This window comes from Palaemon carinicauda, chromosome 15, assembly GCF_036898095.1.
Source record: "Palaemon carinicauda isolate YSFRI2023 chromosome 15, ASM3689809v2, whole genome shotgun sequence".
NCBI lineage: Eukaryota > Metazoa > Arthropoda > Malacostraca > Decapoda > Palaemonidae > Palaemon > Palaemon carinicauda.
The window spans coordinates 44856391-44875939 of NC_090739.1; the positions used below are offsets into that span (position 1 = coordinate 44856391).

Consider the following 19549-nt stretch of genomic DNA (forward strand, 5'->3'; position numbering starts at 1 on the left):
GGAGATTTAAGGGTAATCCCGCCTTCCCTCTGAGCGTAGCCTTAGGCTACAACCCTATTTGGTCTTGCCTTGAGCTGACACTCAGACATGACTAGGCTAGGGTGTTCTGTCTCTTCCCTTGGCCGGCAGATGCCAGGCTTTGGGTTTCGATCAGAACCTCAGAGTATATGGTCTTGTGCCGGCGGCCGGCCGGTAGGGTGAATAGACATTCCCCTGCTGGACTAGGCTGCCGGCATAGGAGGCTAGACCTCCCTAGGCCGCACTTGAAGTGGTTGTATGATGCCGCCACCTTCTCCCTGCGGTCTAGTAGACTAGTCCTGTGCTCGCAGACCCTAGGCTGAAGAATAGACATTCTTCTGCCGCCTAGGATGGCGCCGGCACTGGAACTCTGTTTCTCCCTTGTTGAGAGGAGGCGGCAAGTTTGCTGTCGCCCCCTTAACTGTATTGGCAGACCCTAGGCTGGAGAATAGATAGTCTCCTGACACCTAGGATGGCGCTGATACTGAAACAGAGTTTCTTAGGGGTGTGGTAGGACCGGCAATCCTGCCGGCTTCTTCCACACCTCATACAGGAACCCCCCCCCCCCCCCTCTGTCCTTTAGTGATGGCCTAGCCATCACAACCCTTTGGCCGTCGTCTTACAATCTCACCGCTTGCCGGCAGGTTGTGGGGCCGACCGGGGCTCCTACATGCAGTGGCTTAGTCGCTCAGCCTTCCCTTATGGACGCAAGGCTCCGGGAAAAGCTGTGCCGGCTGTGCCGGCTGCCGGTGGGAGACCCTTATACTGTAGAGTGTTCTTCAGTCCTCTCTTGGACTGCTATCCACATACCAGTGGCCGGCAGAGACCGGCAATGGTGTGTGTTTGGGTGGAAGCCTGAATGATACATTCTCCCCTTCCAATTGAACCCTCATTCTGGAGGAAGGCAGTAATTCTGAGTACTTACACCCTTATTTACTGTTAATATACATTCAATAAGGTACCCTTCACTCCTTGCTTTCTCTCTCTCTTTATCGGCTAATGCCGCTGGGTACTAACCTAGCCGGCAGGTGCCGGCCACTACCCCAGCTGGCAAGACGCCCCTGGACCGGTGTGCCGACACTAGCCCAGCGGGACTAACCTTGCCGGCAGATGCTGGCCAGGTTGATGCTGCCGGCCACTACCCCAGCTGGCAAGACGCCAGCTGGACTGGTGCGCCGACACTACCCCACCCAGCAAGGCGCTGGCTGGACTGTGCCACCAGGTGCTAACCTAGCCGGCAACATGCCTGCTAAAACTACAGTATATACTTATACAGTAGCCAGTATATTTGCAGTATAGATCATACTGCAGACAGAAAACTATAGTATATATTATACAGTAGTTATTTTCCAACATACCCCTGTGTATCCATGCACAGTCTATTGTTGAGACCAATTATATATGGAAAAAAAAGATTTCTTTCCACATACTGATAGATGATCAGTTACAATTTACCCTCATTATTAAAACCTTTGGAAAACCAGTTTTAAGTTACACTTATCTATCCTTACAGGTTAGAATTTTTCCATTGAGTTTCCTGAATAGGAAAACTCTAGGTTTTAATTTTGGGGGAGGTCGCGGCAATTGGCTGGATGGGAAACAAGTATGTGTCTTTCCTAATTCTTTTCTAGCTTATCTAGCCTAAGCTATATGCAATAAATATGCAAAAATTTTAATAATATTTATATAGTTTATCAGGTGAGATAAACTACCGCATACTCATTTAGTTTTCCTCTCTTTATAGGAGGACCATCCTAAGTGCCAGAGAGTCTTTGCAACGTGAGGAGCAAGGACTTCTGTGGCCATGTAGAGTGCTGAGCTCACTCTCTCTGCTCTATCTCCAAGGGACCTCTAAAGTACTGGGACCCCCAGGACTGCAATATGTGCAAGGCCTTGGTTACTGAGGCTTTTGATGACCCCAAGACAGCGGAGTCAAGGGATGCAGCACAGAGTAAGCTGTGCAGATGGGTTCGTGGCTTTCAGAAGAATGCCACGGGGCCTTACCTTCTGAATGAACGGATGCGTGCCTGTCTGTTCCCTATAGCGTCTGTGGATGGACCATCTTGCCGCGTCCCGTGGGTCTCAGAGGAGACTCAACGTGAAAGATCTTCCTCCTTGCTCTGACGTGAACCCTTGGAGACATGCAGAATTCATGCCTATCACCAATGGGAAGATTTTCATTTCAGAGAAGCTGGGGGCTGTCCTCATAGAGGATGCTGACTTTTGGCCCAGCTTTAAGTTTTACCCAGACTGCTTCGTCTGCTTGAAGGCGGAACCTGTTTCTAAGGGGGAGACAGAATCAAAAGAGGTCATAGTACTTGACCATGAAAAAGCTCAGGCTCTGTTGGCAAGTAGCCTGAAAGAAAAGGGCTTCACTAATTCAAAAGTGCCAGCCCTGAGCAAGACACACCCTTCTTTTCTTGCTCCTGCTAAACTAGCCTTTCCCTTTATGGCAAAAGGGTTTAAGGCAGTTATGAAGGTGGTGGACGCAGGCAAGCCTTGCCCTACACTCGAGGAGTGGGTCGAGTGTAGACCCTTGTCCCTAGCCCTGCCTACGGACGGGAACAACTGTAAGGAAATACACCTTACCTTCTGAGTTGAGAAGCTGGAGGCGGATATTGCTGGACGTCAGTTCAGTGAAAACCTCCCTAAGTTGTCTGAGTTTCTCTTGCAAAGGGAGCAAGAGACAAAGGAGAGACTTGCCGCATCCCTGTCCCTCCAGATTACCTTGGAGGCAATGGCAAGTGACAACAGATCCCCAGATATGTACATGGTCGTCGCCAAATCACACTTGGCTACACTGGTCAAGGACCTATATGGCTTTGTGAAAGCCAGACGGGCATGTAGGGAGTTTTTGTTTGCTTCGGCTGCAGTGAAACACAAACCCAGGAGGCTGATAACTTCTAATATCTGGGGAAAAGACCTCTTCCCAATTGAAGTGGTCAAGGAAGTAGTGACAAGGCCGCCACAGAGAATAGGAATCTTCTCCAGAAGTGGGGCATGTCGGCGAAGAGGAAGTCTTCCCCGGATGAGGAAAACGAAGAGACCTAGGTTGCCCTCTCGCCCTGTCAGACAACAGCAACAACTTCCCGCAGTTCCCATGACCGTGGTGCCCCAGATGGTGGCACAACCCCAGCCAACTTAGCAGATGGTGCCTCAGCAGCTGGTTGCCCAGTCATCAGCATTTCAACCTGCGTATGAGAGGCATACCACTTCCTTTCGTCCTAAAGGTAGAGGGTCGAAAAGGGGTTCCTCTAGATACCCTCCAAGAGGAAGAGTGGGTAAGGGAGGACGCTGGACCTTCAATCCTTGGGCCCACAGCCTAACCAAGAACGGACTAGGATGGAGCTGGAGGACAGCTCCACCATCATTTCCTCAATTCTTCCAACTCTCCACCCCTGTCCTGGAAGAATACACCCGAGAACTTTTGAGCAAACAGGTGACAAGGAGGGCAAAGTCCATCAAATTCCAAGGAAGGCTTGTTTGTGTTCCCAAGAAGGACTCAGATAACTCAGAGTCATTGTGGACTTGTTGCCACTCAACAAGTTCATAAAAAACAACAAGTTCAGGATGTTAACCCTTCAACACATAAGGTCCCTGCTGCCAAAAAGGGCGTCCACAGTCTCGATAAACATGGCAGATGCCTATTGGCATATTCCAATCAATTGCCCACTCGCCTCCTACCTAGGATTCAGGTTACAGAAGAAGAAATACGTCTTCAGAGCCATGCCCTTCGGACTAAACATAGCCCCAAGGATTTTTACAAAGCTTGCAGATGCAGTCGTTCAACAACTATGCCTAGAAGGTGTCTAGGTAGTAGCCTACCTGGACGACTGGCTGGTGTGGGCAGCATCCGAGATGGAGTGCACGCAAGCATCCAAGAAAGTGATCCAATTCCTGGAACATCTGGGATTCAAGATCAACGTCAAGAAGTCTCACTTATCTCTAGCTCAGGAGTTTCAATGGCTAGGAATTCATTGGAACTTAAAGTCACATCGTCTCTCCATTCCCCCAGGGAAGAGGAGAGAGATAGCAGGATCTGTCAAGAGACTACTGAAATCCGACAGGATATCAAGACGCCAACAGGAGATAGTACAGTTTGCATCAGTGACAGACCCGGTGCTAAGAGCACAACTAAAAGATGCATCAGGAGTCTGGAGAAGATACGCATCAAACGCTGGAAGAGATCTAAGAAGACCGATACCGACTTGACTACGATCACTTCTCAAGCCATGGTCGAAGGCCAAGAACCTAAAAAGGTCTGTGCCCTTGCAACCACCTCTACCTTCAGTCATCATCCATACGGACGCATCAAAGGAAGGTTGGGGAGGTCACTCTCACCAACGGAAAGTCCAAGGGACTTGGTCTTCCCTATTCAAGACCTTCCACATCAACGTTTTGGAAGCCATGGCAGTCTTTCTCACGCTGAATAAACTGTCTTCTCGACATTCAGTCCATATAAGACTGATCTTAGACAGCGAGGTGATAGTGAGATGTTTGAATCGTCAAGGTTCGAGATCACCCCAAATCAACCAAGTGATGTTGGCCATGTTCCGCCTAGCGGAAAAGAAGAGATGGCATTTATCAGCAGTTCACCTTCAAGGGTTCCGCAATTTGACAGCGGACGTTTTATCCAGGCTCACGCCAATAGAGTCAGAATGGTCCCGAGACGCAGGATCATTCTCCTTCATCTTAAGTCAAGTCCCAGAACTGCAGGTCGACCTCTTCGCGACGAGCAACAAGAAGAAACTACCTCGTTACGTGGCCCCATACGAGGACCCTCTAGTGGAAGCGGTGGACGCCATGTCCCTCGACTGGAACAAATGGAACTGGATTCACCAGTTCCCTCCAACCAACTTCTTAATGAAGGTCTTCAACAAGCTGAGATCCTTTCAGGGAACGGCAGCTCAAGTGGCTTCCAAGTGGCCAAAGAGCAATTGGTTCCCTCTGGTATTGGAACTGAAGCTGAGACTGGTCCCTCTGCCGGACCCAGTACTAACTCGACAAGTACAGAAGTCGACTGTCTTCACTTCATCACAGAAAACCCAAAACCTTCATCTCATGATTTTCTCTCCTTAGCAGTAAAGAAAATGTTTGGGATCTCGAGAGACAGTATAGACTTCTTAGAAGAATAAAAGTCTTAAGTCTACTAGAGGACAATATGAGTCATCTTGGAAGAAGTGGGTTGCTTTCGTCAAGGCAGAAGGACCAAAAGGAATCTCTACAGACTTCTGTTTATCCTTATTTATTCACCTTCATAAACAAGGTTTAGCAGCCAACATGATAATGTGTAAATCAGCCTTGACTAGACCTCTGCTATACGCCTTCCAAGTAGACTTGCCAAACAAAATCTTTAACAAGATCCCTAAGGCCTGCGCTAGGCTTAGGCCTGCAGCCCCTCCGAAGCCCTTTTCATGGTTCTTGGATAAGGTCCTACACTTTGCTTCAACAGTGAACAATGAGGATTGCTCTCTGAAAGACTTAACACAGAAAGTTATATTCTTGTTTGCTCTAGCCTCGGGGGCCAGAGTTAGTGAAATAGTGGCCCTTTCCAGGGATGAAGGCCATATTCAATTCACAGAAGTGGGAGAACTGAATCTCTTTCCTGACCCAACATTTCTCGCCAAGAACGAGCTACCTACCAAACGGTGGGGTCCCTGGAGTATCTGCCCTCTGAAGGAAGATCTCTCGCTGTGTCCAGTACATTGTCTAAAGGTCTATCTTCGTAGAACTTCAGACTTCAGGGGAGGACAGTTCTTTAAAGGAGAAACCTCGGGGTCAAATCTATCCCTAAGACAACTAAGGGCGAAGATCACCTATTTCATTCGCAGAGCGGATCTTGACAGTACACCCGCAGGTCATGATCCAGGAAAAATTGCTTCGTCATTAAACTTCTTCCAATACACTGCTAATACACTGGATGGAAGTCATCCAGGGTGTTCTTTAAACACTACGCGAAGCAAGTGCATGAGTTGAAGCGATTTGTGGTGGCGGCAGGTAGTGTCCTAAAACCTGTCGTCTAGTGCTGCGAGGAACAGTGAATTGATTGGGACTGTCAAATTAGGGGTGAAGGTGTTGACACTTCACAGTGCAATACTTTAAGATAAGTGTCACCAAGGTGGCACTATGGACTGTTCTAGTTATTAAAGGTGAAAGAAACATAGAGACAACACTTGTGCCGTGTGTACTTACACAGTATGAAGAGACAATCAAAATCACAGAAATGCATATTAGAAAATTTAATAAATTTTCAGTTTTGTGGCCCTAACAATATTTTTCCCTTTTAGGTGAAATAAACATTTTTGGTCCTGATTGTAATGCATGTTTCTTATTGCACTTATTAACATTATGTTATGTATGTTGATTTGCTGGTTAATTATTACCAATAAATACCTGATATGTATTTGCGTCTTATTTCGCCCCAAAATTCATCTCAATTAAGGTATGCTAGAGTATTATTTTCCTTTAATAATCTGCATATGTATATATGAACGAAATATATTTAATACATTTGTTCTGTTACGAGTACAAACTTTACCTGGCTATGCATACAGCGAGACCTGCATGCTTTTGATGCTATGTTTTTTTATATGGTATATGCAAACCTCGAGACTCTTTCTTAAGTCTAATATGACTCTTCCCTGCAGGGGGCAGGAAGCGCTAACATGGTTTATGATTAGCAGCAATGACGTATAATGGTAACATCACATGTCTCTATGGTCTGGATGACCAAGGAATAATCGTCCTGAGGTTAAGGCACATTTGGAAAATCCACAGATACAGTACTTTCTAAATAATGCTCTGGTAACCTTCCATCTGGACGACATGGCCTGAGCCCAAAAAATGGCTCTCTCAAAATCTATTTTTGGGTGAGATAACCATGTCGTCCTGATGGACCCGCCCTCCTTTTCATAGAAAAGGCCTTTGGCAGGATCCCTCCCGAAACTACTATATCTGTAGCACCTTGCTCAATGCTACAAGGAATAAACATGGTAGCGACGTACAGCGCCAACTGGATACTCAAGTAGTAATGGAGGAAGGGTAACCTTGATACCGGCTCCCCTTCAAAATTTTGCCACTTTCCCCCTCGAAGAAAAAACGCTATTCGGGGTGAAGATTGCTGTGTCCTATCAAGATATACGTCCCCTGATTTATGCTATGTCCTTAGGAGAAATTTTAAGGATATTCGCGCCAGGAGTTAGAATTCTGGAGACCTAAAGGTAAATTCTCGGGGAATATCACTGTAGTCAAATATACCCTAAGAAGCTACTTATAGGAACCTTCCATCAGGACGACATGGCTATCTCACCCAAAAGTAGATTTTTCGCTTCGCTCAAAATCCGTTATATAGATATAGAGATAGAGATAGAGACATAGATATAGAGGCCAAGTCAGACATGTGAGCTCGGATGAGCTGGGCGGAGAGGAGGGAGTGGCGCGAAGCATACCCAGTGTAAAGGAGTGCGGGCTATTTGAAATCATTGCGCAGCATGAATTTTATCGCAAAGATGAGGATTTCTATTTGATAGGTACAGTATTGCGTTGTTCTTAGATGCATAAAACTGAAGCTGCGAAGAAAGAACCTGAGATAAAGGAGGGCCGACTGTACTTCTTCATCTCCGGATTAAACAAATCCAGAGACAAAGCAAAGAACAGTATGGTACTGCTCCTGACCAGTGGTAAATCCAGGATGTCACATGGAAGCGTGCTCATGCTTGAGTCTTTCCACTGTTGTCAGCCATGCTACCACTGGATCGATCAGAAGAGGCGATGGACTCTGTTCTTCCGGCATGTAGAACCTTTGCTGTTGAGAGAGGGCTGGAACTATTTGAGTGGCTCAAGCGATGGGAATTCTCCCTACCAATAATATTGGAATTCACCCTATCTAGAGCACCCTGCACAAGAACCAACCACAGTAGCTCAAAGGCGGGTCTTAACCCCAAGGGCAACTAAGCGTCAGTCAATTACCATCATCCTGCCTTTGATAGGCTCCGTAGAAGTCTCTCCAAGGTCATTGTACTCCCTGATGCAAGCAAGGCTGAGTATGTCTCAAGATTTTCAGTCTGTACTGGTAAAGGACCTGAGTCTGGTGGAGAAGGGTCGACCATGTCCTGAAATCCCTCCCCCCTCATGAGGGTGGAGGACTCAACAGGAACTGCCACCAAGTTTGTCCTTCCATTTGGAGTATTTTTACACTGGTTCAAGGATGGAACTGAGCAGATACTCTGCTCTACAGAATAAGAAGGAATCGAAGATCCTCGTCCTTATTGTGATGTTGAGCTGTCCTGTTCTCTCTTGCCCTCCGAGATTGAGAAGGCCCAAGGTGCCTTAGTCTCTGAAGTGCAAGAGTGAGAGCGTAGCACTCAATGGTCCAAAATGGCATTCACAGTGCCTGTCCTTGGATGATGAGGGTCTCTGAGAATCACATCGCCGTAAAGAAAGCTCCCAGTGCTCTGAAGACTGCTGAGAGTGGTCCCGTAGTGTCACCTGTTCTTGTTCCCTATCATGACATTGCGTGAGATCACGCAGGGAGGCACGGTCTCTACACGTAAGTGGATTACTGGAGACTATCCAGTCCTTCCCTGAGGAGAATCCTCAACACCTAAACTGATGTTAGTGGCTAGTAGATCACTGACAAGGGAAAAGTGATAACCAAGGATTGGAATCTTTTGATATACTAGAATCTGATGCTAGTGGCAGTGATTGTGCATAGGGCAATAATTATGTGAGGGAGGTGATTATGCCCATAGAGGACAATAGGAGGTCTCTATACCTTTTTCAAATCTCTGTGGGGTAGTTTTCATTGTTTGTGGTGGTGGTGGTGGTCATTGAGTCACCATAGTGTCTCAGGAATGATAGGAGGGAGACAACAGTGATGTCGTACATCCTTACCAAGAGTGCTCGGGTTCTTTTTTGTACAAGACCGAGCACTGGTAGAAGGAGCAGGAGCTCCTATACCTGGTACCTCAACACCTTTCTGGAGGTCTGGTTTCGGACATCGCTGTTCATTTCATGAAAACAATGTGCAGATAAACTTGGTGAAGTCTCAGAAGTTTCTAATTGGTTGTCCTTTGCTTATGTGATTTGTTCTTCCTTGGGGCAGCAGATGTCATATCTGAAGTGTGGTGAATCTAGTGACTGATGATTAAAGCATACTGCCTGCCAGGTAAGTATTCAAGTAATACAGTAAATGTTATTAAAATTCTGTTTTGAAACACAGTGACTCAATCCAGAGAAACTACCATTTTCTAAGCCTTCTGAATGGCCTCTAGTGACATGGCTAATTCCATATGTAGAGAATTAACAGTTCCCAACAGCTATTCTTACCAGATAGCATTGGCCAAGAATTCACTAGAAACTATTAAAAGTATAGAGTAATCAAAACTGAGTGTTGCAAGAAAGATTCATGTTTGGACAAAATTTCAGCAGCAAAAGGCAAATGACATGTTTATGAAGAGCAGCTTTGTACCCAGAAGAATTCATACATATGGTGATCTGGTAATGAGAAGAGGTCCTGCATGATCATAGGGTTATGATAGCCCTTACTATTTTTTTCCCTCTTTCCTCATTCTAATATCAAGCATAAAATCTATGATAGTATTTACTTATGGTAAGTTGAACACGGCTGGAAAAATCATCTTTGAATTATTTGTGGTGTTTGGCTGTCACATCCATTTTAATCTAACTTTTGCTGTTCAAGACCAGACTTCCCATCCAATCAAAAATTTTGGAAAAAGAAGTCTCATCTTAGAGAGTTCTGACATAGCCTCACCTTTTTTAGCTGTTAATGGCACAGTTTTATCCTCAACAGAGTAGGATGATGTAGTCCTTGGAGAAGTCAAGTACTTTTTTTCAAGGAATGCAGAGAGTTCTTGGAGGATATGATTGGAAATTAAAAGGTTAACTGGCTTGTTCTTGGAGTGACTGGGTGCATAAATTAGCTACTAGTTACCTTTAAGACAGACTTTATGATATGTATATTTCTCATGACATAACAAAGAGAATTTTCATATCTCCTTTTTTTTCCTGCTGTGGCAATTTTTAATGATGGAAAGTCAGTTTTCAGTTTCTTAAATCAATCAGTTATCACTTTTCAGATGATATATTTTACTTTTCTTGTCAATTTGTTCCTAGTATATCCTTCTATCCTTTTAAATGTGGTAGTCAGGAAAATTAATTCTTCAGAAGATAAATTAGATGAAGATTTTATAAAGTTAAATATTTCCGTACTTTCTAGAATTAATTTGATTACCCTCCTTCCCCACTTATAGTGAATTTGTATTGATTTATGAATACATTTTATAGGATTTGTAAGGGACTATGAGGCTATCTTTTTTCTAAGTTTAAAACTTTTATTTTTTTTAGAAGACTACTTTGTAGCATATAGGAAAATGAATTCTGGCCAATTAATAAAGTGATAAATTTTATTGTGACAGTTTAAATATTTAGTATGCATTTTTTATATTGGAGTCTTGATAGACACATCCTAAATTATTTTGGCAAAAAATATCTTTTATAATTTGGGACATTTTATGTTCCATCTATCTCCCAGTTGGAGATTAATCATGTAAATGTCACAAAAATATGCCGTATCTTCTACATAAAAATTTTCAAAAATTCCATTTTACCTATTCACAGAATGAGATTTGATATATTTTTCTTCCAGTGCGAATACAAACCCATATCCTTTAGGTAGGGAATATGTTTCAGCGTGAAAGCTGGACAGCCGTTGAATCATTTACTGATCAGTTAAGCGACAGGTGGGAGCAAGAATGAGGGGGCTACAGCCCCTCGGCCTTGGTCCCCCAGGGCAGCTGTGCAGGACCAGAGCCATGACCCCAGGTCAGTGGGTCTTGGGGCTCAGACTACCCCCATAGCCAAGTGGGATTTGGGTGAAGTCCCCGTGATTCTGACTCTCCAGGGGCGAGGCACAGGACAGGTGGCTGTGAACCAATGCTAGAGCCTTGAGCCATGACCTCACAAGGGCCAGGTTTTCTTGTTTTTGCCCTGGGTTTAATGCATGGGCCCAGGCCATGACCCAGTGCCACAGCTCCACACCTTGGCCCCCTCGAGCCAAGGTCTCCGGTTGTTTTGGTAGCTAAGTGGAATAGTAGCCAGGTAGTCCATTGTAGACTTGTATTTCTGGCTGCCCGTGGGAGGCAATGCATGGAACCAAGACCCAGTGGCAGCCATTCATGAGTCTCCTTTAAACTGTGAGCCCCCACAGGGTGAAAGGAATACCTATTTTGACCACATAAGAATCTTTATGAAAATCTTTATGGACAGGCCCTATCAGCCTATTCAGTCTAATGATATAGACATAGTAGGTTGCTGGAGTTTTTATCTTCTCTCCCATTTGGGACAAGGTAGATTGGAATGGCATTTCTAAGAAAGAAAAAGAACCTACCAGTTTGGTTCTAGGGGACTTCTGATCTACCAAGCAGTGAGCCTCCCTAATTAAAGAAAGATGCTTTTTATTTGCATAGGAGCAAAGGAAATTTTTTAGGTAATTTTTTATTCTTCTCAGCTATACAAACCTGAGTCCTTTAGGTTATACATCCCTCCTCAACTACTCCTCTCAGTCTTGAGCTGAAATATCCTAAGGGAAGAGACTTTGACAAGTAAGGGGTCAGGGCTCCTCAATCTGGCTCCCACCTTTCGCTTAGCTGCTCATTAAACAATTCAACGGTTTTGCTCTGAAACATATTCCCTGCCTAAAGGACTCGGGTTTTGTATAGCTAGGACAAATAAATATTACTTTAGAATTTGTGATATTAAGAAAAAACCCTTCAGGTCAGTCTTGTGAAATTTAGAACCATTAATTTGAAGTTTTATAAAAGAGTTTGTAGCTAAGACTACTTTGCCCTCATTGTCCCCATGCCAATGAGACAGTAGGTCTGCATCATTCAGAACCCCAGGATTGATTGTATTTACCATTGATTTGGGTCTGTGGTTCTATTTTATTAGAGAATTATATCTTCTGATGGAAATATAGATCTGGCCTAGTTAATATTCTGCCAGAGTTGTCAGATACTTTATGCTAAAGCAGTTGCTGGTATACTTAATGCCTTTTTGTAGATAACATCCTAAATGCTATATAGCGATATTTCTTAGACTACAGTACTTTGCAAATTCATAATGCTAGTGAAGAGCATTAATATTTTAATTTCATTGTATGACATCAAAAATAGCATGGTTTAAGATTAATTAGATTATTTTATTATAGCTGAGATGTGTGGCTTTGGATCAGAGCAGACATGCTATTGAACTGACTGAAGAAAATGCTACATCTCTAGGAGTTGTTCAGCGTCTTACCTTGGTACATCAAAAAGTGACTGTTGAGAAAGAGCCACATTTACCTTATGATGAATTTGATCTCATAGTCTCAAATCCACCATATGTTCTGCGCAAGGATTTGTTGAATGTTGAGCCAGAGATTATGATGTAAGTCTTTCCTTTTGTTAATTTTTATTTTCACAGTCTGTATCTTGGAAATACTTTAGTTGTGATAGAGTGTTTTGTTCCTGTGTGTATACAAACTTTTTGTCCTTTAAAATAAGGAATGTCATCAATAGAGCTGGAACATCTATTGAATTTGTAAAGGGGACTGGCTCACTTTGGGGAGAGTGTATTCAAATATTGCTCACATCAATTTGGTTCTGCTACTCTTTTACATTACACATAATGGGATGTTATTACAGGAAGTTTCATAAATTTTTAATAATTTTTTTTTAATTTTTCATGATTATTTTACTGATTTTTAGATGCGTTGCTTTAAGGCCCCCTTAGTTTTAATTTAAATTAGGAAAACTAAACCAATATAAACTCAGAGTAATGGTCTATCAGAAACCATGGACAGAATTTTGATTGAAAAATATCTATAAACTCATTTTTTTTTTTTACTATTAAATTCTAAAATTATCAAAAAATCAAAATGTGATTATGATAATGTGTCCACAGTTTCTGATGCAGAATCTATCAAGATCTAAAGGTTTTAGAAATATAATGCCTTCATCATATAAAAATTTCAAGTCATTTAATCAAAAACCTTTTGATTTATTAGCAAAAATCATGATTTTTATAAAAATTTTAGTTACATTTTTCTCAACTAATATGACACCAATTGTATTGAAAATTATACCATCAAAACTTCTATATAAAGCAAATAATTCTGTGTGACAGATTTTCCATTTTCCTTTTAATGTTTTAATGAATTCTTTTCTGGGCTCGAACCTGTGCCGCCCAGTGAATAAGCTCCATTTAGCACTTATTCCTAGGTAATTTACTGCTAAATATACCAGAGAAAAAATGTAAAGGAGTGCTAGGTTAACTAGCTCGCTCACCTATTGGTGTCGGTATAAAATTGGGCGTATAATCCAGAGGTCCCGCACTATTTAGATTCATCCACGACAGAAACCCCAATAGAGGAGAGCCGTTCAACCTCACTCGGTACTACTAACAATGCATCCGCTCAGAACCCAACTCCTTTTAGCACGTCTTGTGTGTAACCCGCTTTTTTGTTGTGCTCTCGTTTTTTCGCTTATTTTCTTTGGATTATGGCTTCTTCGTCGGTTTCCCTGGAGACACCGTCTAAGTTAAGTACCAAGCTGTGTTTTGCTGTGTTTTGAGCAACCTAGATCATCTAATATTTGAATTATAGGAGTGTATTCTCTTCATTCATACAGATCTTGCTTGATTCCATTTACAGTTGGTACTGTACTCCTGTTTTGAGAGCTTTTAGTTTCACTCGCGGTGTTACTATATGTATTATTTTTATTATTAAATTTTATTTGTTATTATGGATATTCATTATTTAGCGTTTAGAACCCTCGTGGTTCAAATTTTGGGCCGATATCATTTACGTATCGTTATGGCTGCCGACCTTCGTGCTAGGCGGCAATGTTATTTTTTAAGCCATCAGGTGTGTCTTTTGTGATTTAATTATTATGTTGCATGCCTTGCCCAAAAATTTTTATGTGTTTATTTTATATTATCAACGCTATTACTATTATAATGAATATTGTGCTATTACTCCGTTTGATCTGTCTGGTTGGGGATCGTCAGTTGGTAGCCCTGCTGCTCCGTATCACGTGATCCTCCCCCATGCTCCCCCTCTCGCTAGGTGGGTGGCTAGGCTTCTCTCCCCCTCTCCCCTAGGGGACCGTTGCCTTCCCTCCTTGTAGAGGGGGTAGTTCAGTGTTTATGGACTTTGTCCTCCGGGTGTCCCGGCGGGTTCGGCTCTGTCTAGTCTGGTTGGCCACCGGTCAACAGAGTTGGATCCCGGTGCACCCTATTTTATATTCACTTATCACACTGGTTTATGTTATATGAAACCCTCTGGGTCCCGTTGGCGGTTCTTATCTACAGTTCCGCCCCCCTATTTAATTTATAACAGTTCCTATGATGATTATATGACAGATCACTACCCCGGAGTTCCTATACGAATTGGTTTTGGATACTTTTATTTCCCGGCCCGGGGCTTAGCCTCGCCCCGGGAAATCAGACACCCTGTGTCTTATTTTGTTGTTGTTGCATCCTTTTTTATACTCCCGGCTCGACCGGAATGGATGGCTATACTTTAGTCTTAAGCTAGACTTATGTTTAGGCCGGGTCCTCCGGACCCGCCCCTACTTAAGAATATTACAGTTAAGCCCTAATCTTGTGTTAGGCTTATGTTAGGCCCGGGTCCTCCGGACCCGCCCCTACTTAAGAGAATTACAGTTTCTCATATACTATTCTTTTTATAGATGGTGCATTGTCAGACGACAGCCTGTGCAGCTGTTCTACATCAGCCCTGCGGCCATACCGTCTGTCGGTCTCACGCCCTCTGCGGTGTGCAGCTGGAGGATGTCGTGGTATGGCACCCGGATAACTGTGTGGTCTGTTTTGACCTCGTTACCACCCTTGGATCTGACTCGGTGAGTCCCGTTGGCTATGTTGCCTTCTTATTTATCTTACCTTTTTTGGCATACATACACTATTTAGTAAGATATCTATGGTCTTGAAGGACCACTGGGAGTCTGCCCTTTTATAATTCCCACTATTATTTCAGGCATCCCCGGAGCAAAAGTCTGCGGCTCGGGCCACACTGAAAGTGTGGGTTGGTGGTTTTGCCCGGAACGTGAAGTCCAAGCGGCCGTACGTCCTCTCCGAGGACTACTGTTCCCTGATTTACCCCAACGCCAAGTCTTCAGCCGCTGTGGCTAGGCATGTTGCAGCTCCCATCATTGCCCACATTGATGCCACCATAGCGGGGTTTATTGATCCAGAGCAGGATCCGTCGGACGCCCCCGGAGATCTAGAAGACAATGTTGCCTCCATGAACCTTGACGTGGAACCCATGTTATTGGATGATCCAGATACAGGTAGGGTGGTAAGTGAGGCAGGTGTTTCTGGCGCTGAGATTCCTATCCTCAGCCCCTCTCTTTCTTCTTCTTCTGATCGCTCTTCCTTCCATGGTTTTTCTGGGGACCGTGATTCGTCCCAACGATCACACCCGGTTCCCCCCAAGAATAAGTCTAGAACCTTACCTAAAGTTCATAAGCCTCATAAGGCTTCTCATGGTTCTAAACAGAATACAAACCTGTCATCTAAGGCTTCTGGCTCCTCCTCTAAGTCTCGCGACCCGGGAGTTCATTCCGCCACACCTGCTGCTAGCCCGGGCCTTTCCGAATCAGCCATGCTTCGCATCGTGTCGGAGATGCAGGCTAAGTTTGTATCAGAGATACAGTCTAAGATGGACACGATGTTCTCTAACATCGGTCAGAGACTTGGGGCATTAGAGCAAGGTGCTCCGGAGCGGGTCCAAAGCTCTCTCATCCCGGATGCCTCTAAGCTCCCGCAGTTTGCCAAAAACAACCCTTGGCGTATGGCTCTTCATTCCCCGTTCTCAGACGGAATGTTAACTTTGGAGGGTCTTGGCACTCGTCCCCTAGAGGACTTTGAATTCTTTCCTCCTGGTCTGGCATTTCCATTTCATGGTTATGACAGGCTTACCGAGGAAGCTTTGGTTCGGTTAGACAAGGTCCCCAAGGAGACAGTCATCTTCCCAAAAGAGCAGGCCCAATCTGTGTGGGCCAGATTCCTGAATGACATCGGCTGCACCAACACTATGTTGACGCCTTATAAGAGCTCTTTTACAATGTTGGCCGTACTCTGAACCTGGCCACTTCCACGGAGTCGATAGCCTTGACTTACGATACTGAGAGTATTTTTAAATCTCTCAACAAGGCTACGTTGCAGTCATTATACTTCGACCTGTATGACTTCGCTACTGCTAAACGCAAGTGTCGCAAACATGTCCTGGCAGAGGCGACTATTAGGCATGAACCTAATAAGCTGATCCGGTCCTCCTGTTGGGGTTCAAACCTCTTCCCTGAGGACCTTGTAGAGGAAGTCTTGGCGGAGGCCACTAGAGTCAACCAGAGCCTTAAAGCCCGTTGGGGTTTGACTCCTAAACGTAAATCTGACCCTGCAAATTACCAAGCCCGGGGTAGGAAGAAGCTCCGTCCATATACTTCCAACCAGTTCAGGCAACAGCAGACTGGTTCGCCCATTTTCCGGCTGCCTCTTCCCCCATCTCCTGTTGCCCCGGCACAGCCTTCCACCTCTCAGGCTCCTTCGGACGACTATGTCACCGTTCTGCTTCCTAAGAGCCAGCTTTCTGGTGCCTCCGCCACTTCTCCTGCCTTTAACCAGTCGTATGAGGCTCATAGCTCTTCCCAGAGTTATGGTAGAGGTAGAGGCTACCACCGTGGTTCTAACCAGAACAAAGGCAGGGGAAGAGCTTTTCGCAGAGGAAAGAACTTCCGAGGCGGACGTGGAGGCAACTCCTCAAACCAATACTGAGGTGCAGCAGGTAGGGGGGAGGCTCTATGCCTTCCGCAACAAATGGAGGTTCAGTCCCTGGGCGTTCAGTATCATCTCCAAGGGACTGGGGTGGAGTTGGATTCAAGGACCTCCTCCTCCGAACAAATTTCGTCAACATTCCACTCCGGACCTGGTCGAATTTGTCCAGGATCTTTTACAAAAGAACGCCGTACAAGAAACGAAACACCTGAAGTTTCAAGGTCGGCTGTTCAGTGTCCCGAAGAAGGATTCAGACAAGAGAAGAGTGATTCTAGACCTATCCCTTCTCAACTTGTCCATTCAATGCGACAAGTTTCGAATGCTTACCGTCTCGCAGGTGCGGACCTTACTTCCCCGTGGGGCCGTCACCACCTCTATCGATCTTACAGACGCCTATTATCACGTCCCGATAGCGAGACACTTCCGTCCGTACCTAGGCTTTCGCTTAGGGGACAAAAGTTACTCCTTCAAGGTGATGCCTTTCGGGCTCAACATCGCCCCAAGGATCTTCACAAAGTTAGCAGAAGTCGCTGTTCAGGAATCAAGGGATTCAAGTAGTAGCCTATCTGGACGACTGGCTCATTTGGTCAGACACCTCCCAAAATTGCCTAAAAGCCACTCACAAAGTCATCCATTATCTTCAATCTCTAGGCTTCCAGATCAACTTCAAGAAGTCCCGTCTTCTTCCAAAATCGAAGTTCCAATGGCTCGGCCTGCAATGGGATCTTATATCTCATACTCTGTGTCTTCCCAGACCCAAGAGGTTAGAGATTGCAAGGAACACCAAACGCTTTCTCAAAGACAAAGTAAGTTCCAGACGACTCCAAGAGAGGATCCTAGGGTCCCTTCAGTTTGCCTCAGTGACGGATCTTCTTCTGAAGGCAAAATTGAAAGATATCAATCGTGTCTGGCGTTCGAGGGCGAACCGGAAGCTCCGGGACAGGAAAGTCCGCCTTCCTCCCATTCTACGGGAAAGACTTCTTCCTTGGACAAGAGCAAACAGTCTGTCAAAGTCAGTTCCCCTTCGATTTCCGCCTCCGAAATTAATCATTCACACGGACGCATCCTTATCAGGTTGGGGCGGTTATTCTCAGCTCAAGAAAGTTCAAGGTCTTTGGACTCCCTTGTTCCGCCATTTTCACATCAATGTGCTAGAGGCCATGGCAGTTCTTCTAACCCTGAAACGTCTCGCTCTTCCCAAGAAACAACACCTTCGTCTGGTCCTCGACAGCGAAGTGGTGGTCCGCTGCCTCAACAGAGGCGGGTCAAAGTCAGGGCCTCTGAACCATGTTCTAGTAGCCATATTCTCCCTAGCAGCCTTGAACCGTTGGCATCTTTCAGCTGTCCACCTGGCGGGAGTCCGGAATGTAGTGGCAGACGCCCTGTCCCGGACCTCCCCTCTAGAATCGGAATGGTCACTCGATCTAAAGTCATTTCGGTGGATTCTCTCTCAGGTTCCCGGTCTCCAAGTGGACCTCTTCGCCACGGAATCCAACCACAAATTGAGAGTATATGTGGCTCCCAATCTAGACCCTCAGGCTTACGCCACAGACGCCATGTCACAGAATTGGGACACCTGGGAAAAGATTTATCTCTTTCCCCCGGTGAATCTTTTGCTGAAAGTTCTAGACAAACTGAGATCCTTCAAGGGACAAGTAGCCTTGGTCGCACCCAACTGGCCCAAGAGCAACTGGTATCCTCTCCTGCGAGAGTTGAGACTATACCCTCACCCGATACCCAATCCGGTTCTGTCTCAGATAGTACAAACACGCGTTGTGTACGCTTTCTCAAACATTCAGAGTGCCCTAACTTTATGGACTTTATGAAGTTTGCGGCTATGCATGGTGCCAATATTAATCCTCAAAACACCTTGTTCCTAGAATCGGATAAACGGGATTCCACCGTCCGCCAGTATGACTCTGCAGTTAAAAAGTTGGCAAAATTTTTAATAGACTCAGACGTGAACTGTATGAACTTGAACCTCACAGTCACTTTCTTTAGATCTTTATTAGAATCAGGTCTGGCAGCCAATACTATCACCACTATTAAATCGGCTCTGAAAAAGATCTTCCTAGTGGGTTTTAACATAGACTTAACCGACTCTTTGTTAGCTTCAATTCCGAAAGCTTGTGCCAGACTGAAACCGGTTACTCGTCCTACCCCGGTGACCTGGTTCCTTAATGACGTACTCAGATTGGCTTCTGATACCATTAACAGTTCTTGTGATTACATTCCCCTTCTCAGGAAAACACTTTTCCTGGTGAGCTTGGCTTCCGGGGCAAGAATTTCTGAATTGGCAGCCTTGTCGAGAGACCCGGGTCATATTGACTTCCTGCCTTCGGGAGAGGTCCTTCTTTCTCCTAACAAATTCTTTTTGGCTAAGAACGAAGACCCTCAAAACAGATGGTCTTCCTGGAAAATTGTTCCCCTCACGCAAGATCCGTCTCTGTGCCCTGTTACTACTCTTAGGTCTTATTTATCCCGGACCTCCTCTAACTCCTCGGGGCCTCTATTCATTAGAGAACAAGGCGGTACCATTACTATTAAAGGGATCAGGCAACAAATCTTGTATTTTATTAAACAAGCTAGCCCTGACTCTTTTCCTCTTGCACATGATATCAGGGCGGTTGCTACCTCGGTGAACTTCTTTCACCACATGAATTTTACAGACCTTTCCAGGTAT

At 44.9% G+C, this 19549-nt stretch overlaps 1 protein-coding gene across 4 annotated transcripts in view; it reads left to right on the top strand.

The window, feature by feature from the left end:
• Positions 1-19549, top strand: part of LOC137654591 (MTRF1L release factor glutamine methyltransferase-like) — a 172179-nt gene that overhangs the window by 93619 nt on the left and 59011 nt on the right. For all 4 annotated transcript variants that reach the window (XM_068388359.1, XM_068388361.1, XM_068388360.1 and 1 more), the window contains exon 5: positions 12245-12462. In XM_068388359.1, the coding sequence (XP_068244460.1) occupies positions 12245-12462 (218 nt within the window). The remainder of the gene's footprint in view (positions 1-12244; positions 12463-19549) is intronic.